This window comes from Emys orbicularis, chromosome 9 (assembly GCF_028017835.1).
Source record: "Emys orbicularis isolate rEmyOrb1 chromosome 9, rEmyOrb1.hap1, whole genome shotgun sequence".
In the NCBI taxonomy this organism is placed as follows: Eukaryota; Metazoa; Chordata; order Testudines; family Emydidae; genus Emys; species Emys orbicularis.
In genome coordinates this window covers 101033177-101057133 of record NC_088691.1, presented here as the reverse complement: position 1 = coordinate 101057133, position 23957 = coordinate 101033177, and the positions used below count along the sequence as shown (strand labels likewise).

Here is a 23957-nt window from a genome sequence, read left to right as displayed (position 1 = left end):
GCAAACCATGCAGCAACCTTCTTGGAGTAACGTGCTTAGAATAAACACTATAATACTGAATGGTGTATTGAACAAAAGTTATATTCTTTGAGTGTGGCACTTTCTTCCTTCCTTTGGGGATAGGTGTTTAAGAGAAACAGATACCTGATGTGGATTGGAGAGAAAATGATGGAAACCACACATCAGTATGTGATTCTAATCCAAAAGGACCATAAATTGCAACTTACGTAAGAAAAGGTTTTTGCAGGAGTCAAATATGAAGGGGGGAAAAAAAGGACATGTAAGCAGTGGGATTCTGGGGAACAGGCAAGCAGTTTTTCCTAGGGTATCTGATGTGATTAGTTAACACAACTCAATGTTACCAGTTGATTAACCCAGTGGTTTCTTGTTTGGGAACTGAACTATGTTATTTCACTGGGAAAGTGAAAGAGACATGTTACAATGATTAGAAACAGGTACATTTCCCTGGGTTTCCATCCAGTGCTTGTGGTTACAAATTCTTTGCAATATGCAGTGTATATTCCGGTCTGTCTCAAATACAGATGGCTACTGTATGTGTTCCCGTGTAATACTAGATAGATTGCACTACTCATAGTGTATCTTACACTTTTGTTGTTTTAAATGAAAAGTTGGTTGTTCCTACGTTAGCAGGCATCACCTCTAATTTTTCAAGGCTAGAGTGGAATGGGATCATGGAGAGCCAGATTGTGTCACCCTTTAAATCATTGAGACTACCCATGGTGTAAGGTACTGTTTAGTATGAATAAGGGTATTGCAACCTGGCCCCAAATAAATGGTGGTTCAAGAGAAAATGTACTGTTCCCAATACAGTAGAACCTCAGAGTGATGAACACCTCGGGAATAGAGGTTGTATGTAACGCTGAAACGTTTGTAACTCTGAACAAAATGTTATGGTGGTTCTTTCAGAAGTTTACAACTGAACATTGACTTACTACAGCTTTGAAACTTTACTATGCAGAAGAAGAATTCTGCTTTTAACCATCTTCATTTAAATGAAACAGGCACAGAAACAGTTTCCTTACTTTGTCAAATCTTTTTTAAACTTCCCCTTTATTCTTTTTTAGCAGTTTGTGTTTAACACTGTACTGTATTACACAGTCCCCGGTCTCCGCTGCTGCCTGATCTTGTACTTCCGGTTCCAAATGAGGGGTGTGGTTTACCGGTCAGTTTGTAACTCTGAAGTTCTGCTGTGCCTGGATAGTTTTGGTAGAGAAGCACGGGATGGAAGCTAATAGAGAATGGAACCGTGACCTGTTTTGGGGTAGCAGTTGTTAGGCTCTAACTATAATTTTGTTTCTTGCATTTATTTAAAAGCAAGTTTTCATGAAGATTAAATGAAAGCTTAAATTGTTGAACGTGTGCACGATTCACTACATGAAATCCTTCTGTAGATATAGATTGCATGACAACTTTGCATGGTGCTTTGGCTATTTAAAAAAAGACTCTGCTTCTATTCCAGAAAGCTTACAATTTGAATATGGGCAATTTGAATTAGCAAGCATGCGTACAATACTTGAACTTGGTTATGCAAGCAGCAGCATAGACATTTAATAATGGTCATTTGGTTTGTTCTTGCCATGAGAATGAGCTCTCCAATCAAAGTTACAACTCAGACCTGGGTAAATAACTTAATACATTCAGGACCTGGGACAATTCCCAAAGATTTAGGGGTACAGACTTTCATGTACCAGTGGATCTTATGATCATTTATCGGTATGGGGTAAAAAATAAGCTTCAATTAAATATTCAAGAAAACACCAAAAAGCAAGCGTTGAAGTCTATGCAATTCAGGAGTCTGGTAATTGGATAAAGGGCTTCGGAGTATTTTTCGTATACTACCTTTTGGAGACATCCTACCTGGGATTTCCATTCTTTGCAAAGGGCCTTGAAGGCCAGATGCCTGAAGTGTCCATGAAGAAAAACTTCAACTCATAGGCAGCGCACAGGAAAATCTAGTGGAAACTGGGCTTTGTCAGTGAATAGATCGGACTCTGAAGACCCATCTAAAGAGTAAACATAAGAGAGTACGAATGGAGCTGAAAATAAACTCCCACACAGTTAATCTCACTCCTGAATTTTGTTCGTTTTGTCCAAATACCAAAGATTCTGTCATAAAAATATTCATAGCAAATACCCAGTTAGCTGGAGGTTTGATTTAGTTTTTAATTTGCCAACTCTTAGGACTTTAAGATTTCAGTTATAGTGGAGGGGAAAAAATCCCCTTACAGTATAATTCAGTACAGTACTTCTTGGTCATTAACTGTATGTTCATTACTTGGAAAGTGTAAAAACTAGTTCAGAAGTAAGCTTTTAGGAAGGGTATAAATATAAAGTTGGATGACAGGAAGATACAAAGGGTAGAAAAAGAAATATAGGGAAAGCTCAGAGGCTACCTCCTATCCTAAAAGAAGCTGAATTGTCAAGGCTGCTTGAAGGAAATACCTTCGACATGTTTGGCTGTTACTGAATCGCAAGGTCTGTTTGAAGGCCAAGGCCCATGCAGCCTGGGCAACGTGACTGTGTTCAATGTAGACATCACAAAAGGGACCCACCTCGTAGAAAAGAAACCTTGGTCCCTCCCCCCTTCAGACCTTCATTTCAGGAACAGGGCGACCTCCTACACCCAAAATGATTGTAATTTATCTTGAAGGCTGTTGGGTGCCACTTCCCATCTCTCTGTAGTCGATGAATGCAAATTTCCTGATAGAATTAGCTTCTTGAGTGGGACTTTGATAGCAATAGAAACAATTTGTGGTCTGAATGCCAGAAATTTGTCCCTTTTCCCTTCACCACATTGGCTGTGAGCCTTGCTGTTAAGAAAAGTCTTGTTACAGCCAATCTCAGTTTCCTGTGGCAGCTTTCAGCTACCAGCAAGGAGCTCCTTCTGAGATGGAAATGTGTTTTCACAGAAGCACAATCACTGCCTCACTGACCTGCTTAACAACTTGTCTTAATGGGAGGTTTAATCTGAGTGTGTCTCCAGCTGCCATTTGTTGGGAAAAAGATCTGGAACAAAGGTTCACTTGGGGCCCAAGTCAGGAATATTCGCCCAGACCTTCTATCTCTGGTGCTCCCTGCCTGGTTGATTCTGTGTTCAACAGAGAAACCAGCAGTGTTTTTTTCCCTATTTCTAGTCCTTTGCGCATTATTTTTTTTTTCTATCCAATGATCTTTTGAATAAAAAGCCAGTTTAACTGATAGTGCTGCTTAAGAGAACTCGCTGTTTATGCAATATCCAAAAGTTGCTAGGCAGTTTTGCACACATGGTGGGAATAGGTTGACCAGATAGCAAGTGTGAAAAATCGGGACGGGCTAGAGGGTAACATGCACCTATATAAGAAAAAGCCCAGAATATCGGGACTGTCCCTATAAAATTGGAACATCTGGTCGCCCTAGGTGGGAAAACAGGACCCTGCCTCAAAGAGCTTCCTATCTAAACAGGTGACATCACAGAAATGGGAGAGCGCTTTCCTTCGCCTGCAGCAGTTTCCCACCCGGGCCTCGTCCATCTTTCTGCTTGCAGTGTGTGCACAGGTGTTGCCAGAGCAGACCAGAGACAGGGTCAGCTAGTCTGATATCCTGCCTCCACGGTCGATCAGTATTCGATGCTTCAGAGAAATATGATGCTCTCTTTTCCCCCCACCATGGTGTGCCTGCCTGACCAGTTGTGCAGTTCTCTCATTCATCCTGACGCTTAGCACGAATAAACTTGTGTCTTGCTTTCATGTTTCCCTTTTACTTCTTGCTCAGTGATATAAATAAAGCTCAGCTTTTTATGTGCGGGACTTGATCTCTGGGATACTTCTCTGCTTTGCCCTCTAGCCTGCAATTAAACATTTATTTCATACATGCAGTAGTAAGTTCTGCCCTTGTAAATATTTGGTATGTTCCTCCCGAGGGCGTTTCCCATCTGTGAAAATATCAAACTTAATTTTCCAATAGGAACTCTTACACAAAGGAGTTCTTACGCGCCTCACCTGAATGATCAAGATCACCAGCCGGGCAACTTCTTGCCAATTCTGTTCTAATTTATATTGACACTTTCTAGTTGGAATTCAGTTGGTAACCTTTCATAAAAGCATGAAGCCAACAAGCAGGCTGCGCTCTCTATTTGGATACTGTCTGCTAGAGTATAAATGCTTATGCGCATACAGGATTTGGATGGTTGGGTCTCCCTGCTTATGTCTGCCATCCCAATGGGAGACATGGTTCTGTGGTCTTCACTGGGGATATCCAGAGCCTGAGTCACCCACAGGCCTACTGCTATTGCGTGAAACGTGGCATAGGCTCTTAGGAATCTAAGGGCAGGTCTACACTAACCCCCCAAGTCGAACTAAGGTACGCAACTTCAGCTACGTGAATAACATAGCTGAAGTTCGAAGTACCTTAGTTCGAACTTACCTCGGTCCACACGCGGCAGGCAGGCTCCCCCGTCGATGCCGCAGTACTCCTCTCGCCGAGCAGGAGTACCGCAGTCGACGGCGAGCACTTCCGGGTTCGACTTATCGCATCCAGACAAGACGCGATAAGTCGAACCCAGAAGTTCGATTGCTCGCCGCCGAACTACCGGGTAAGTGTAGACCTACCCTAAGTCTCGTGCAAGGTCAATAGGGCTTAGGCTTCCTAAACCACTTAGGTGCTTGTGAAAACGTTACCATCTTGAGAGCAGCAGTACCTATTGTCAGAAACTGGTTTAGAAGCAACCGATGCCCTAGTGACCACAGAAATGGGCTCCTGCAATGCTGTGCTTGCCTGTCTCAGGAATGTGATATGGTATCACAGGCAGCTGGTTCAAAATTCAGCAGCAAGACTTGTCACAGGAGCTGAAAGTTCACAGGACAGCCCCAGTGCTTCAAAGGTGTACACTGCTTTCCTGGTAAAGAATTGCACCTTGTGCACTCTCAAGACTGGTGCTCATCGAGAGCTTTCCACTTGCCTCTCAGAACTTGCCCTTCAGAGCTGGGAAGTGTTGTGGAATTCGTTCTTAGCGGAGATTTCAAATGTCAAGTCTGCCCCTAGTATTTAAATCTAAACTTAAATGATTTGGCTTAGGATTTTGGCATATAAAACCAGGGCTCTCTAATGCATTGTTTGTAAAGTGCCAGGAGACGCCTTGTTATGAAGGTGTACTACACATTTAGTTTTGCAGTATAAAAGGTAGCTCTTAAACCCTATTATGGAATGGTTTTAGTACATTGGATGCTTAATTTATTAGCTGCTGTGGACAAAGACCGTATGTGGGTCTATGACAGACCTGCGTACAGTATTTAATTTACTAATAGATGGAATTAGTCGTCTCCTCATAATTCTAAAATGATTTGAAGAACTGGTGATACAGCCATGGAAATTTTGGAAAATGTTCCACTTAGAAGCAGTTTAGCTCCAATCTCATATTTCTGCTTTTCGTCTTCACTTGTTCTTTATCGCTAAGGCCGCGTCATGAGAACATCTACTTCTGTTTTTCCCCCTACCTGAAGCCAACCCTAATCCTGTTTGTAAAACTGCAGTCACTTCCGCAGTGCTCACTTGATGTCAGAGGGCTAGATGACCTCCGGGTTAGAGCAGAAGGACTCTGAAATGCAAGTACTGTTGTCATGCAAATGTTCTAAGAGATAAATAGAAGAGAGGTAGGGCTGTGCTGCAGAACTCCATGCTGCTATGCTGTTATAAATGCCTTTATACCAGTACAGCTGCATCCATGCTAAGGAACTGTTACTGCTTTAACTTTATCAGTTTCTAGCGATACACAAACTGTGTGTAAATCAACCATTAGTCAACAATGCTGTGGTTGCACAAGGAGGAAGGGATTACAGCTCTCACTCTTCTAGCAATATTGAAGTAACCAGAATAAAAAGGGGGATGAAAAAAGCCTTTTAATCACTGAAGTGAGCATAGATGAGTGTGAATGAACACAGTACACACAAGGACCAACTCTGTTGAATTACGAGGGGCTGTTTTCACACAGGCATTTTTCAGAGTAAAACAGCACTGTAAGAGCGAGCTACAAAGCAAGCAGGAGTTATTCACAGATTGGTGTTCGGTGCCCTCACTAATCACACTAGTGATATTAAATTTTTTTTTAATTTATAGCTTATTTTTCTCCCTTTCTGTGCAATCCTCTTGGAACTTCCTGGTTCTCAGAAGAGATTCTTGAATGCATCGTTGCATGCATCGCTCATGTCATTGGCTGTCCGGATGTGTTCTCAGATATTTTCAGAAAACCGGGAAGTACAAAGACTTTCAAGTGGGAGAAAACAACATTTTAAGATTACACGTCTTTCTTTGTTGGTTCCCTACCCATCCTTTGTTTGTCTTGTCTATTTAGATTTGTAAGCTCTTTGGGGCAGAGACTACCTGCTTGTTGCTGGCTCATGATTGTGTTGCGTATGTGGCAATATTTGTTTAAAACCCCAGTTCCTGGATTTGTGTGACTAAGTGAGAATCTGTTGGTTTTTTTAATAAGTTTCTAGCCCCCATAGATGCAGAAAACAGTTTGAAAATGTGAACCCTGAAGGCTATGAAGCCAGAAAACAAAAATAACCTAAAATTATTTGTAAAAATATTTTATTTTTAAGCAAATCTCATGATTTGGGGGGCTTGATTCATGAATTTTGAATGCTTGAGGTTGGAAATATTGCTGTATTTCACTATGGGTAGGTACAGTGCTGAGCAGAGTTGGGATCCAGTCTCAGCTGAGGCCTCTTGATGCTACCGTAGTACAAATAATGAATAATTAATCATCTTGTAGAATTGTGGAGAGAAGCTCAAGTGCCTTGAAGACCTCAGAGAGGCACCTCTTTATGGGGTGGGAAGCAGGAGAGTTGTATCTATCGTGGTAGGTGCTGGGGAGCCTTTCTAGTTCTGATCTACGGTGGAGAGGTTTGGAATGGAACCTCCCCTGAAGCTGACAGCTGCTGAGAAGCTTGGTGGCACATGGCACCTCATCTGTATCTTTGCCATGTAGTGTTGTACACTGTGTATGCATAGCCAGTTCTTGCCTCTTTTCAGAATGTTCACTTTAGCAGACGTTGCGTACTTAAACTCCCTACCCCCCAGCTCTGCGGGTTCCAGAAATGAAGATACAGGAGATCTTTTAGAAAGTAATTTTCATGACGACGATTGTGTGAAAATGCTAACTTAGCTCCACACTTACTCATCCACTAACTCAAGACATGGGACTGTTTTTATTGCCAAAAGTTTTTCTTCCACGTTTTATGTCAAAGGAGCTGATAACAGGAGGGTTTAGTGAGAGAGGAAAAATATTAATGACTGAAAATATGTGTAACTGTACTTCAGAGGGCTGGACCAGCATCATGTGCCATTAAAAGGTTTAGAGTTTCTTGGTAAACAAGGCAATAGATTCATGCCCAGTTGCAATGTGGTTTCAGAAACCAAAATGGCCACGGGGCATGCAAGTAAGGTTTAAGCATTTTCCCCTCATTATTTTAAAATAAATGAAATAAAACACAACTTTTGTTTGAACAATAGCTTTGCATTCTGGGCTAGAAAAGTGACCTCAGCTGACAAATAAAAGCTATTCTTTTAGTCTTTGAGCTTCAGAGCAGTCTAAATAACTTACTCTTTGGTGGGCAGTTTTTTACAACTACTTTTCTTCCACCATATCTTCCAAGCCAGGCACTTTAGTATATGAAACTTGGAGGTACCAGTGTAATCCTTGTTTGCTCTTCTTTGGTGACCATATGCTACTGTGATGGTCTTGCTGCTGCCTAAAATAGGTAAATATGTCACCAGATCTAACGCCTCTTGTTGCATCCATTGTGTGAGGATTCCCTGAGGCAGGAACGTCATGTAATAGTGTATATTAAAGCACTGTGAATGCCACTGGTGCTAGAGAAGTTTAGTAGTAACGAGTTCCAGTCATTTCCCCACGACTCAGTGTACTCAGAGGGTATGTCTAGCTTCCCAGTATGGCTAGCGAGAGACGCACTATCACGCTAAAATTAGCAATATGGCCACAGGTGGCCTGGATGGCGGCTCATGCTGGGACCCAACTACAGTTCAGCCCAACCCCCAGGTATACTCAAGCAGCTTGCCTGAGCCGCCCCCCCCCATGCCTCTGTGGTCACACCGCTATTCTTAGTGTGCTCCCTTGAGCAGAGCTAGAGTGTGTTTGTCTGCTTGCACTTGGATGCACCCTCCCAGGGGCTGTGTAGACATACCTTAAGTGCCATCCACCTGATGCCATGTAACCAAATGGGTACTATTTTTACTGATACCAAGTCCTCCCAACCCTCCTACCTCTATTTGTTTCATCCACCTGTTGCATCTTGTCCTCGTTCTAGAATGGGAGCTCTCTGTGGCAGGGATTGTCTTTTACTTCTCTGTGCAGCACCTACCACAATGAGACCCTAATTCTTGCCTGGGGCCCTACACTTCTGTAGTGCTAATAGTAAGCAAACCTCAATTAGTCGTTTGTCTTTGTCTTTGTTTCAGCCATACTCTTGTATTACATTTGCAGATGAACAGTAACAGAAGTTTTTAAGTCATCTTTTCTCCTGGTGGTGGAGGGGTAGAAACCAGGAGGAAGTGTACAAATTCTAAGGAATTGTCGTCTGCCACCTTATCTTCATGGTGGGTTTTGAGCTTCGTGGCCATGAAATGTTTGCTTTTTCCTATACAGTGCATGCCAAAAACCTGTGCGATGTTAACTTGCTTGGTTGCCTTCTCTGAATATGAATATACTACCAGGGTGTTGTCTTACTTGCCGTTCCCATAAATAGAAACTTCAGCTTTCAAAGTCCTAGAACAAACACTTGACACACATCGCTGTGTTGGCAATTCTTGCTGAGCACTTGCAGATTGAAAGAGCCTTTTCTCTTCTCTCCCCTCCTCCCCTCTTTAATCCTTTTTTCAATAATGAAGGGAAAAAAGTTCTTCAGACTGTTTTTGTTCAAGAAAGTGAGATCATCAGCGAAGAAGTCAAAAACGAGCTCGCTCTTACCTCTCCTGCGAGGTGACACACACAAACGTTCACATTTGATTTCAGCATCTGATCAGCTTTGCATCCATACAACATCTGGGAGTGGGCTCGAACAAATTAGATTTTCAAATCAGAGAGTGAGCCCCCTCTCTAAAACCAATTGGAGCCTCGTGAAGCATCATTGTTAGCTCTGTCGTTTGTTAAACTTCAGTATGAGCTCACACACTGTATTGCAGGAACTTGGAGATGGCACAAGTCCATTATTTGTGTCTTATCCAGCCGCTGAATTGTTGTTAAACTAGGAGTGAATTGTGTTGCTGGAAAAGCTTTGCTGTCTTTCTGCAAGGTGAAAAACAGGATTGTTTTTCAGTTGCAGCATTTCTACGATTGCATGTAATCAGTGTGATGACCGCAGCTACTGTTAATCTTGCAAAATGTGTTAGCCTAAAGGAAGCTTTGCTGGGTGAAAGCAAGTCATTTGATCTGTTTTTCTGCTTTGTAGAGCTCTGGATGAAAACTCCTCTTTGTTGGTGGGTCTTGCAATGCAGTTGTTCGATTTCAAGCAGTTCCTCTTTCTCCCTCCAACATACATGGCATAGTCTATATTCCCTAATCCATAGGATCTAATAACCTAGTTTTGTCCAGTCCTAATGCTAAACTTCTCATCTGCCTGCAGCATAACTAGCGATGGCATTGTCAGAATGGGAGTGAAGAATCTAGTTTTATCTCTGTTAAAGCTGACTAGTTTTAGATGAGATAAAACCACGAGGTCCTGACTTCTCTTGGCCATCAAAGATCCCATGGCACTTTTCACTGAAGTAGGTGTTAGCTTTCAGCTCTTGCTTAGATTCCAAGCTGAATAATCTGCCTGACTAAATTCCTATACGTTTGTCACTGGGTGCAGTATTCTTCTTTACATCCGATCTTAAACTTCTGTTAAAGGTTGCTATGGCTTGAACACAAGTCTGTGTTGAGTGCACTGCTGTGGTTGCATTGTATCTTTAGAGGTAACTGCATTTCAGTGGTGAAGCAAGTCTGTGTGGTTTGTAAAGCTTCTTTGGGAAGACGGGCTGCTCGAGAAACTCAGGATGGAGCATTGTATCCTGGGACTTGCCGCCTCCATTTACTCTGAAATTGTACTTCCTCATTAAACATGAAGGTGGATGTGGACTTCCTTGTAGAATGCAGCGGGCTGTAAGTGGCCTGCACTGTGCTTATCCTTACTTTTCCCAGAGGCCTCTGTTCTCGGTGCTGACATGTATTTTTCTGACCTCAACATTTGTCCTTTTTTATAACTGAATGTGCTGGTCTAACTCTTCATCCCTTTCTGCAGATTGCGCACTCTTTTTTCCTTAAGAAATAATTTCCATATTACAACCTTTCCTTTTGGGACATTGAAACAAAAATCAGTTCGACAAAAGAAAACAATACCTACAAATCCGGAGGGGAATTCTGGGAAACCACATTATTCTGTCCACAAAGATCTTTCATTTTCCTAGCAAATAAACCAGAAGAAAGCGATCGGTAGTTATTCCTGTGCAGCGTTTGCTGAACAGATTAGTATGGTATTTTGTCTAGGACATATTAAAAGCAGTGGCTTAAGAGAAGTCATATTGGCTGATTACAGAAAGCTCTATACTATATCTTAAAGTTCTCTTGGATTGGATTTTTTGGGGGGGAAGGGGGTTATAGGAGGGGAATGAGTGAGTCATACTTTTAGCAACACAAACCTGAGAGCTGCCAGTGCACATTATATCAATATATGTAACAAAATATTTACTTAGGGTTTCCATTAAAAGTTCAAACGCAGAGGGCTCAAGTTGACCCCTGCTTTTAGAACCTCTGGTGGGAATCCTGAGTGAAATTTAACTCTGCTCAATGTGTTTTTATTGGCTACCTTCATGTTTTATTATCTCATGTAATGAGATCTCTCTCGGTTTGTCGATTTTTCTGCTGAGGACAAAAAAGTTCACATATGTAACAGTGCGCATATTGAATGAGGGTGTCGTTAAAGTCATGATGTAATGACCCCTTCTCCTTTTCCTTTGGTCAATATTTGCCTGTAAGGTCAGTACATTACAATATTGGCTTCAAAAGAAATCAGTATTTTTTTTACCTTCTGAAAGTGTTGGCTTCAAATGCTTGTAATATTAAAACTGTTGGTAAAACTCTTGGTCTTAGACTTACTGTCTAAGGAGTTTCAGGCTTGGGCTCTTGATCCATGTAGAGCAGCTTTCGGGGCATCTGATAATATCACAACACAGCTGTAGGCAGCTTTCTGAGGTGAACCGTGTGATCTTTAATCTACAGAGGTTTCTCCCAAGCTTTCTAATGACTTATGGAATTGGTCCCTCGGTGTGGGACGGGATTATTACACTCTCCCACTGCGGCCCATTGTATTTACTCTCTGCAGGCCACTTTAATGGAATACAGGTTAGATGGACAAAGCTAAATTCCAGCATTCCCTCTTTCCTGTACTTTTCAGCTGCCTTCATATATGCTTATGTATAACTTTCAGTTCCCAGCATGTTAAACTCTAGCACAGAGGTGGACAAACTATGGCCCGCGGGACCCTCCTGCCCGGCCGGCTAGCCCCCGGCCCCTTCCCCTCTCCCGCAGCCTCAGCGCACCGTGCTGCGGGCACAAATGCTCTGGGCGGCCGGGCAGCGCAGCTGCCGAGCCGTGGCCTGACCCAGTGCTCTGGGTGGCGCAGTGGCGTGGCTGGCTCCAGCCAGCCACTGGTGCTCCAGGCAGCTTGGTAAGGGGGCAGGGAGCAGATGGGGTTGGATAGCGGGCAGGGGAGTGCGGGAGTGTGGATAGGGGTTGGGACGGTCAGAGGGCGGGGAACGGGGGGGGGGGGTTTGAATGGGTGCAGGGATCCCGGGGGGCAGTCAGGAAGGAGGGGGGGATTGGATGGGGCAGCCAGGGAGAAGGGGTGGTTGGATGGGGCAGGAATCCCGGGGGGGGGGGGGGGGAGGTAGTCAGGAATGAGAGGAGGGGTTGGATGGGGCGGCGGGGAGCATTCAGGGGTGGGTGGTTCCAGGGGTGGTCAGGGGACAGGGAGCGGGGGGTGGATGGGACAGGGGTCCTGGGGGGGGCCATCAGGGAACGGGGGGGTTGGATGGGGCAGGAGTCCCGTGGGGTCGGGCCATCAGGGGGTGAGAAGCGGGGGGGGGGGGGGAAAGACGGGGGGGGCGGGGGCTGGGCCATGCATGGATGTTTTGGGGGGCACAGCCTCCCTTAACCGGCCCTCCATACAATTTCCGAAACCCGATCATAGAATATCAGGGTTGGAAGGGACCTCAGGAGGTCATCTAGTCCAACCCCCTGCTCAAAGCAGGACCAATCCCCAGACAGATTTTTACCCCAGTTCCCTAAATGGCCCCCTCAAGGATTGAACTCTCAACCCTGGGTTTAGCAGGCCAATGCTCAGACCACTGAGCTATCCCTCAAGCCAAAAAGTTTGCCCGCCCCTGGTCTAGCATCATCAGAAGGGTGTGCAGTCAGATAAATTGCGGTGCTTAGTTTTTGTATCTGTTTATTATCAAATTACACTTAAAATACAGAAATTAGATGAAAACAATAATGCTATAGATTCATGCTTTATTTTTACACCTGCTTACAAAGCTGCCGTATACTGGGTTTTTTACTAGTACAGAGTCAGTGTAAATTGTATTAAAAAATAAAATATATATATATATATATATATATATATATATATATATATATATATATATATATATATATATATAAAAGGATAAATATCTGTAATAGAAACAAAGTCATTATCCCAGGGTGAACCCTGTTTAAAAACAAACAAAAAAGCCTATTAACAATTGAGAGATCAATGGAATTAAAAATATTCTACAGCTAATCACTGTAAATCTGTTAGCCCAGCTCTTAGTGAAAAAACAGACAACACTTGTAGTTTTCCTTGAAGAGCAACAAACCAGGCTCTGTTGGACCATGGGATTAAATTACTTCCCAAGCTAAGGACGCCTGCTTCATGGTAAACACCTTGTGAGCAGCCCCCCTGACTTTAAACCAAGGGGCTGCTAATACCTCCTTTAATTGTAACTGCAACAGTATCATGCAAGAAGAGAGCTGGGCTTTCAGGTGTCCAGTGTCTAAGCCAATTAGGGCTTCATGGGTCATAAACTGCAACGTATGCGCCACCCGGAAATGAAATGGAAACTCGTGCAGATCTAAGAGCCGACAGTGTAATGTTCTTCCTGCTTGAAGTACTGCATAATAAGCCTGCAACTGCATTCTGTACTACCTTACATTTCTAGATGATTTTCAGGTGCAGCCCATGTAAGTTGCTTTGCAGTGTCCTGATATCAAGGTAACAAAGGCCTGGATCATTGTAACAAGGTCCAGATTTGAAAGACATGGTCACACACTTCTTACCAATTGCATATTCACTTGCAGTAACGGGGCCATATCGGTACCTAGATAAAGAAAGAATTCTTAGTTCCAGACAAAACTCTGTGGCCCCCAAATTATAGTCTCTGCAGTGCATACTTCAACTTTAGATGAGGGTGATCAGAGGCTGCATCGGAGAATATAATGCTTTTATCACCCCCAGCCTTAGGGGCAACAATTACTGGCCGGTTTCGGCAGCGTTCAGCAATCAGACAGGAATGAGAGTAGAGTTTACTGTGTCAGTTGCTAAATAGAATAATCAGTCAAAAGAATCTATATCTGGAAATGTAAAGATCTGTCCACAGGGGCAACATACTTGTGAACATTGCGTGTTGTCGTCATCTTGTACGTTTTCCTTGCCGTCTCGTTATCGATGGCGCTGTGCTAACTCACAGAACTCATACCTCTTGAATAACTGCTCTGCCAAAGATGACCTGGCAGAAAGTCTAGTGATTGTAAAACTGTAGAAATTCTTCTTGAAAAGGTGACTTTTGGATGCAATTACTTCCCCTTAATACTATACTGATTTCCCGATGCAATTTCAGGAAACGTTGAAGTGGGTGTTCATATCGCAGATGTGAGTTACTTTGTTCTGGAAGGAACAGCGCTGGATCAAGTGGCCAGTGGAAGGGCAACTAGTGTGTATCTAGTGCAGAAGGTAAGAATAGCTATCTCCTTTTTCTGAGACCTGTCTCCCTTTTACCTTAAATTCACTATAAAGGATCATTATCAGAAGCAATGAAACAAACTTACGAGAAAGTAATTCTTCCGATCTATTCCATGCTGATTAGGCCTCAACTGGAGTATTGTGTCCAGTTCTGGGCGCCACATTTCAAGAAGGATGTGGACCAATTGGAGACAGTCCAGAGAAGAGCAACAAAAATGATTAAAGGTTTAGAAAACTTGACCTATGAGGGGAGATTGAAAAAATTGGGTTTGTTTAGTCTGGAGAAGAGAAGACTGAGAGGGGATATAACAGTTTTCAAGTACATAAAAGGTTGTTACAAGGAGGAGGGAGAAAAATTGTTGTCCTTAACCTCTGAGGATAGGACAAGAAGCAATGGGCTTAAATTGCAGTAAGGGCGGTTTAGGTTGGACATTAGGGAAAACTTCCTAACTGTCAGTGTGATTAAGCACTGGAATAAACTGCCTAGGGAGGTTGTGGAATCTCCATCATTGGAGATTTTTCAGAGCAGGTTAGACAAAAACCTGTCAGGCATGGTCTAGATAATACTTAGTCCTGCCTGAGTGCAGGGCACTGGACTAGATGACCTCTCGAAGTCCCTTCCAGTCATATGATTCTATGAAATTCAAACCATTATTATAGTAAACCTACAAGAAACAAGCAAATCCAACACATGGATAACTAAGTTGTACAAAATCTCAGTACATCCAAAGAAGGCGTTGCATAAAACAGGAATACACGATTTCATCGTACAGTAAAATGTAATTGAAATTGAACAGGCATCAATCAAAGCAACTTAAGAAACAAATGCTACATTTCTGAAGTAAAATGTAGTAATGCATATATGCTGATTTTAAATTATTTGATGGGGTAAATTTAGGAAGATTCCAGGCCAAATCTGTATCCTGTTGTTGTTCCTGATTTTCACAGTTAAATGTGCAAAAGTGCTTTCAGGCTACATCAAATATTACAGGCTCTTCTTGCATTGAAGGAAGCCAAATAACCTTCTTTCTGCCAACCTACTGTGTAATCTTGAAGCAGGAGCAACAGAAAGTGGAATATGAAGGGACAGCCCAAGGTTCATAAGAGCAGATCCTGTTCTTCCCTCCTGATCAGTTGGGCTACATCCTATTTATAGAAGAGACACTTTCCACTGTTGTTCCACAGATGTGCCCAGAAGAAGGGGCATCTCTGGTTAACATTCTTCCGTTTAGTGTGCGTGATCTGCAATGACCTTTCTCCCATCCCCTCCTTACCAGATTTGTTTATAATTCATAAAGTGGCACCTTCACATCTCGGTGGGAGCTTGAAAGAGCATTGGAAACTAAAGATTTCTCCCATCAGTTAACGTGAATCCATGCCGAATCTGCTGCACTTGGAAATTTGCTCTTGTTGCACTTGTGTTATGTCTGGCTGAGAGTGACTAGAGGCTGGGCCACAGTCTTTGACAGAAGTAGCCTATGCATGCTAATTCCTTAACATCTTCACCAGTGCTCTGACCTTTCGCTGTTGTTTGGACACAGTCTAGAAATATTTTTGAAGGTTTTAAAACTTTCCTGTGTCAGTAACACTTGCTTCTCCCTCACGAAATTGCTTCTGTAGTTTCCCACTCTCATGTGCTGACTCTGATGGTCCTGGAACATTGTAACACAGCTTATCCATTAGAGGGTGTGTGTGTATTGACCTGTGCTTATAAAATGCCACATCCCAGTAACGGTCCTCTGTTCTGCTTTGTCCACCACCCACAGGGGATTCAGAACTATTTCTCTGATGCTAATTGTGCAGTTATGTTGGTTTCAGTTTCTAGTTGTTTATTCTTAGTAGTTGATTTATAATTTATTTCCATGACTTTTTAGTTTTAGTTGATTAGTGATAGGACCGAATTGTGGAGGATCCAAAGAAATCCAGGGGCTTTTTAAGTGCTTATGGGCACGGGGATGCCACTTGGAATAGCAATTGAAACACTGCCTCTGTGGGTCCATGCACAAGGGTTTCAAATGGATAAACTGTTTTAGAATAGTTCTTTCATTGCAAGACACAGGGCACATAGGTGCTACAGTGTGGAACTGAAGACACAGTTTGTCCAGAGAACTCAACTTATCAGTAAGCGAGCATCCTCTATAAAAAACTGAAAACAGAAATATTTTGGTTTGGGAATGGTGCCTCCTGGGAGTTGTAGTTTGGGTGCCTCATTCTCTTCTATGGGCTGGGCTGCCTGGTTGGACTAAATCTCCCATAAAGCACCATGGTCCTATGATCTGCTACCTCCTGCTTCCAAGACAGTGAGAGTTGCTAGCCGTGGTGTGTCATGGGAGATATAGTCCTGCAGGAAGCCTCTCCTATAGAGGAGAATGGGGATATGAGGCAATCAAACTAAAACACCCATGAGGCACTGTGGCAGCATTTACAAATCAAGATATTTTGCTTTTCAGGCTTAATTTTTTTTGTTTAAAAAAAAATTCCATGGAAAACATACTTTTTATGGAAAAAAATCGTTTATTTGAAAACCCAATTTCCTGCTGAAGAACAGTTTTGACAGAAAGTTTTCAACCAGCTTTAGATTTCATTCTTTTTGTTTAACTAGGATTCCCACTTACATAATGCCTTGTCATGCCCTAAATCTTTATTTGGTCTCCAACTGCCTTGGTTTGTTAACTCCAGGAGTGGCATTTTATCCGTCCTTTTGCCCTGAATGGATACATTTTTAAGAGTGAAAACCAAATTAGATATTGAAAATATGGAAGACTTTTCCCAGTGTCTCTAACTTGGTTAAAAATTGATCAAATGTTGGATCTGAAAATCCTAATTCTTAATGTGATGGTTATTAATTCTAACAAAATAAGTGTGGGTCTGGACAGAAGAGGGTAATAAGAGCTGGTTTGAAACAATAAGATGGCAAAGGTCACGCTCATAGAAAATAGACTTTCCTTTGATGGAACTGTTCCACAAATGCAGCTGTGACACTGCCATGACTTAGAATAATGCAAATTCTCCCAAAAAGGAAATTAAATAAATCTACATATTTAATTCCCCTGAACCATCTGTCCAGAAGACAAATTATTGTGTAATGGCTAACAGTTTGTTTAATAAAAGCCAGAGGTTTAGAAGTAAGAGTGAATCAAGTTTTAAAAAGCAAGAAAACCTAAACAGTTTTCTTTCTTTTGGTACATATTATGGTGGTGTTATTTTAGGTGTGAAGCAACTCAAGTGAAAGGTCAGCCATAAATCCCTACAATATTTTACTGGTCCTGTTTTATAATAGAGATCAAAGATTGGAACTGGAAGCCTGTCTACTTGTTGAGTCCAAGGACTTTAAGACATTCACTTTTGACACCAGCAGGTTGTCAGGGTGTTGATATTTTGATAATGTCAAGCTGGGTAACAAAGAGTTGATCGAAATCTGAATTCATGGAAGTGTTGATACAAAAAAGAAAACTCTGAAGCAGAAATCTTGGCTCGTAAACAAATTGCCTATTTCCTTTGAGTGTCTTTCAGTGTATGAGTGATAGGCTAACTGAGCCCACCCCATTGTTAGATCTGTGTTCCCCTCCCCGCATCGGGCCGATGGAAGCTCAGACTGGTAATGTAATACCACCTCAGCAGATAGACCAAGGATGAAGGGGTCACTCATGGAAGTCAGCAGACTGATCATAATCAACCTGAACCAATTGAGAGCAGTCAGCCAAGGGAGGGCAACAGAGGAATTAGATTGTTTGAGGGGAATAAAATTGTCCATGTGACTTTGAAAATCCCAGGGGTTATTCTTAAACAGTGTTTGTTCTTTTTGCTCTTTGTCTTGTTGATTGATTGATTCCCCCCCGCTGATCCCTGAAAAACCTCTATGGCAATTCCCATTGATTATAGGGCTGCCCTGGCTCACCTGCTGCTGAACTTGGCTAGTGAGCCAGTCCCAGCTCCAGCAGATGTTTCTGCCTTTTAAAGCCAATGGGGAGTTTTCCAGTGCAGTGTGTATGCCCCCTCCAGCTACCCCAGCTCTCCAGGAATAAGTACTAGGTCTGAAAACAAGGCGTTGGATTCTGGAGGCAGTTTATTAACCCAAGAGGCAAACCCCCAAAAGCCCAATGTTCTCAGAAGCAGGGTCGAAGAGTCACATGGTACTATGTGAACCTGCCAGCCAGAGGGACTAGCTGTTGAACAGTGTGCCAGGACATGTTAAGTTTTATAGCCACAGAAAGACACTACACAGGAAAACTTCCATCTTCAGTGCCCGTTTCTTTTAGTCTGGGGTCACAGTGATAGGTCCTAGTGAATGCTGTCTGCCGGCGACCCACTAGGACTGCAGTGAAGGGAATCCCGATCTCTGTGCTCTGGATCCCGGCATGTTTCAAGCCTCTAGAGCCTCAGCAGACCACGGATCTGATTCCTCCCTTGGGTTCTCCGGCATGTTTCCTGGGCCCTGACTCTGTCAACTCCCCCTCCTCAGAAATGGAAGTCCTCAGACGACCCGCTCATAGCCCCCAAGAGCAGCGCTGCCCCCCCCCCCCAGATCGCCCAGTTATTTAAACAGTTCCTCTCCCAGAGCTCCACCCCAAAGGTGTGATGCTCCTGATTGCAGTTTAACTCTCTCAGGGGCGTGCGGCAGTTGTGAAGCAGTTAACACACAGTCACACACCTGGCACAGAGTCTAACACATTAATGCTCTTTTATACTTATATAATGCACAGGCGAGTGCAGATCATACAAAACAATGAGCATTACACACAGGTCTCTTTCTATCTCACCCTTTCCTTAGGGATCATTGCTGTCCAGGAAGGCAGGCAGGCAGTGTCCCCCTGCCTCACAAGGCTGTTACATGCTGGGTGGTCTCTCCCTCATGAAGCCCCTTCCCCAGCTTCACTGACCTTGCTCACTGACCTTGCTCACTCCCCAGCTTCACTGACCTTGCTCACTCTCACGCTTCATCTTCCTGTCCTCTCTTGCCGTGTGGCTTGCTATTTAAACTCTTCCTGGCCACCTTTGTTCTATCTTTTGAGTAAGTTTCCACTGCTCTCACCTTCCCCCGCCCTTCAGAGGGGTCAACTAGACTGAATTTCTAAGGTTTGAGCTGCCTTTTTAGCAGAACCTTTGGGTGATTAAGGTACTGTCATTAACCTTAAATGTTTCCCTTTGTATCTGTCTGGTGTGTACCTGCTACGGGATCTGCCAGCAATAGTGGATCTGCACACATACTCATGATACAGCAGTTTTTCAAAATACAACTTCACATTGTCAACCAGAATTCATAAGTTGTTCAGACAGACTCTCTTCCCCCCCCCCCCCCCCCCCAGTTCCTCACATCTGGTCTCTCTCAGCTCTCGTCCGCATCCCCTCCGATGTCAGTAGGGCACACAAAGCTTGTCATACAGATTTGTAACTGACTCAGAAAGCACCATGGGGAGCAGATAAAACATGGCAAAAGGAAACAACTTTCCCCTCAATGCTTGCTGGGCCCTCGCTAATTCAGCTCCGCACTTTGCACTTCGGAGATGGGCAGGAAGAAGGTTTATCTGAGGGGAGAGAGGGAACGCTAAACCCTCTGCCTATAATTTGATTTAAAATGCAAACCTGCAGTAGAGAGTGTTGTATTCATCAGCCTCTAATTCTGACTGAAGTAAATGCACTTTTCATTGTTTTACACAGTTGGGTTCTACTGCACATTAGAAAGACTTTCCTGGGGGCTGTTAACTACCTCCCCACTCCGCATTTGGAAGACTATTTTTTCTAGTTTTACCACTCGATCTCTGCAACTGTATTTCTCAGAGTAATCGAAAGTGAGAGCCCGTCAATCCCTGAACCTGTGATCGTGGTGGTCACTTTAGTTCAGTGATGTGCCACACTCCAGTTACAGTAAAAACAGAGCCCGAGGAGGTGGGCCTCATCGTAGCCAGCCCGTAGTTATTTGCCTAGGAAGCCAGTTCACATTTAAGGTAGAATTCTTTCCCTACATTTCAACCAGCTGAATGTCTACATTCCATAGTAATCCATGTACTGGCTGGCATACATTGCTATCTCTTGGCAGATGGTCACCTTGCACGTTCTAAGGGTAAGGCATGTGAAGAGATGAGGCCTCCGTTGATTATTCGAGACACCGCTATGCATCACTGATACTTTACAAATCTTTCACAGATCTTTACATATGTTACATCTGAAAAGCAGAATGCTCCTCCTACTCCAAGTCCTATTGCAAAAGCCTTTTCTGGTGAAAGAAGGAGCCAGGGGACACGCCTTAAGAACGCCTGTCTTCTCAAAACCTGACGGAACTGTTGCTGCTTTATGTATAAATACTGCCCTCGTATGCCTTAAGAAATCCGATGCTTAGTTTGTCTTACAGTATTTGACTGTATCGTCTTAGTGGTCAGGCCATGAGACGAAATGTGCAAGCATGACCCAAACTTTGTATGTCACAACTGTGAATTTATTCTCTATGTAAAATATGTAGGAGAATCCAGATATTAAACAGATGCAGACAACTGACCAGGACTATGGAGGTGTGGCCTGAACACAGAACTAAGGACTTAATTCAGCAGAGCACTTAAGCGTATATGTAACTAAGCACATGAAGTCCCATTGACTTCAGTGGGACAACTCACTTAAGTACCTTGCTGAATCAAGGCCTAAAACAGGACTGTGAATTGAAACAACCCTTGCACGATGACTTCTCTGGCTTCATTCAAATCCGTTTGCCTCTAACTCCTTTTCCCTATCTGTGAAATGGGAGTAATACTTCTCTGCTCGATATAGTAGGTTTGTAACAATTAATTGCTTGAAGATGAGTGTTTAGTACTATAATTATAATCTGAGTTAAAGCTTTATGTTTTACATCATCAGAACCCCTTCTGTGCCATTATAGCCTCTTGAGTCAGTTATTAATCATGTTCAAGTACACTTAAGAGAACTTTTTAAAACAAGAGCATCCCCTCATATCATCTGAGCTATATTTTATGCCTAGGGTCACCACAGATTTCATGCAAAGCATACTGGATCCTGTATTTCTCTAGCAGAATGTTATTGCTTCAGTAGGAGATCAGGGAAGGGGAAAGCTGTCGTACACAAACGTATTCAAATCAAGTATCATTGATATCAACAAAGAGGCCTGCTTGGGTTCAGGGCTTTCAGATGCCCCCATCCCAGAGTGTGGGTCCTTATGGATTTTTGGATGTGATCTCCGTAGTCTCAGTTATCACAAGATGACAGTTTTCCAAAGAAGAGGCACCTGCAACTGTGTTCTTTATTCTGGATTATGCATTTAGGAATTTTATTGAACTACCACCACTTGTTCTGTGTGATCTGTACATGTCAGTAAGGATTTTACTCAAAACAATCACATGAGATTTTAGTAAAGTGGGAATTTCCAACATCCCATAACCTTTCTCTACATAATGCCTATGTTCTCTTTTCTGCTGTGTGTTGACAGAGCTCATTCTAAATTTATAACCTTGTGTTGTTGGGCTTTCCAGGCAGCATGGCAGACCTCACGTAGTATATCTGTAAATTATGAACTTACTAGTATTGTTAACGTGCTTTTCACAACTGGAATAACACAGTTGACGGCCTTTGTGTTGCGGGAAACAGCTTATCATAATCTTTGCCCTTCTGACCTTCCACTTGAACCAGCACTGCTGATTCATGTTGAAAGTGGCTCCTGAATTGTCAAGAGACCATACAGTTAATCTTTTGGCATTAATACACAGTGCAATTAGAGTGGATTTATGAGCAATGGTCTAGTGCCAAACTACAAATGCGATTAAATATTCTAAGAACTTTCTTTGAAAGCTAAAGGTAAATATGAAATGTGTGTTCTTTGAAAAAAGAGACCCTAATTTTTATTTTTTGTGCTTTTTGAGAGCCCAGTTATTCATCAGAGTTCCAGATACAGCAGAACTATCTCTAAAACATGGGTGTCAGGATTCGGAACAGTGCGTGTTAATGTGACTTAGCCCTGGTCTACACTGGGGGGGGCGGGGGGGGATTGCTCTAAGTTATGCGACTTCAGCTATGTGAATAATGTAGCTGAAGCTGACGTACATAGATCGACTTACCGTGGTGTCTTCGACTGCTGCCGCTTCCCTGTCAACTCTGCCTGCGCCTCTCGCGGCGCTGGAGTACAGGAGTCGACAGGAGAGCACCCAGGGGTTGATTTATCGCGTCTAGACTAGACGTGATAAATCGATCCCCGCTGTATCAATCGCTGCCCACCGATCCGGCGGGTAGTGAAGACATACCCTTAGATAGTCCTATTTCTATGTTTACCATGGTGGTGGGATTTAGCAGTAGAAATAAAACTTAAACTCAGTATCTAAAATATTAATTTTGCGAACTCTTCTGAGCAGGAAATTTGTGTTCCTCCTTATCTGTAAAGTACCAGGCTCATTACTGACCCTATATAAACAATAAGAATATGCACATTTTGATTAGTGTATTTACTGTTTTTCAAAAGGGTCAATAATGAGAGAGGAAATGCAAAAATGAAACTTCAAATCATAAGATTTGACTCACTAAATGGCTGCTAAATATGATCATTTCCACAGGCGTCACCTGGAAAATAACCAGAGAGACAACTCCTCACTGGCGTAAATCAGCGCAACACCATTGAAATCACTGGAATTACGTTGATTTATCCCAGCAGGAGACCTGGGCCCCAAACCTTTACTCTTGGCTATAGTCTGTTTAGGAATAACTGATTTGATAGGCATCCGGGATCAGCTTAACAAATATTGATTGGACATGGGCTACTGTTTCACAGATGAAATCCCAACTAATGACTTCTGTCTGGTTCTGATATACACTGGTATTGTGTTGAACTGGAAGTGAGTACAATAAAAATAATCATTGTTCCCTGTCTTGGCTTCTCAATCCCTTTACTGCATGTAGGGTAGTCATAAAACAAGTGCTTTTCTTTGGTTATCTAGCCAATATCTCCACTGCCTTTTGACCCAGGCTGCCAAAGTGCTGTACAAACTTCAGTAAAGCCTTGCGTCATCTCTGTGACTTAGGCTACGTCTTCACTACGGGGAGGGGGGGGGGGTCGATTTAAGATACGCAAATTCGGCTACGCAAATAGCATAGCTGAATTTGACGTATCGGAGCCGACTTACCCCGCTGTGAGGATGGCGGCAAATCGACCTCCGCGGCTCCCCCGTCGACGGCGCTTACTCCTACCTCCGCTGGTGGAGTACAAGCGTCGATTCGGGGATCGATTGTTGCGTCCTGACGAGACGCGATAATTCGATCCCCGAGAGATCGATTTCTACCCGCCGATTCAGGCGGGTAGTGTAGACGTAGCCATAGGGAAGTATTATACCTATTTTGCAGAGGGCAGATTAGGGCAAGTTAAATTACTTACCTAATGTCAGTCTGCATGTGACAGAGCAGGGAACAGAATCAAGCAAGACTCCTATGCCTCTGACCACTGGAAAACTCCTGCCTGTTCCAGTTATACTTTGCTGAGCTTCCCCCATCCCTCCCAGTGTTAAAGTGGCAACGAGAAGGCTGCAGAAGGCATAGAGGTTGTAACTGAGAGCTGAAGGGATGCTCCATTTAAGTGACTCTGTTTAGACCTTTTCCTTGCTTTTTGTTGGGGACCTGTGCCTTGGGGGAGTCAGGACCCAAGAAGTGAATGTCCTTACCCATGCTGTCTTGTTTTTTCAGGTGATCCCTATGCTTCCCAGGCTGCTTTGCGAGGAGTTGTGCAGTCTCAATCCTATGAAAGACAGACTGACGTTTTCTGTAATGTGGAAAATGACTCCAGAAGGCAAGGTAACCCTGTGCACCCTGTCTCCTTCATTCTTCCTGGTGACTCTTCATGGGCAAGGTCAGCAGCAGCACTGGGCCACATTGATGTAAACAGATAGGGTACTAACATGGGTAATCCAGGAACATGTCTGC

At 43.2% G+C, this 23957-nt stretch overlaps 1 protein-coding gene across 1 annotated transcript in view; it reads left to right on the top strand.

Moving 5' to 3' along the window:
- Nucleotides 1-23957, top strand: part of DIS3L2 (DIS3 like 3'-5' exoribonuclease 2) — a 249191-nt gene that overhangs the window by 121453 nt on the left and 103781 nt on the right. The window contains exons 12-13 of the mRNA XM_065410584.1: nt 13933-14045; nt 23721-23828. Coding sequence (XP_065266656.1) covers nt 13933-14045; nt 23721-23828 — 221 coding nt within the window. The remainder of the gene's footprint in view (nt 1-13932; nt 14046-23720; nt 23829-23957) is intronic.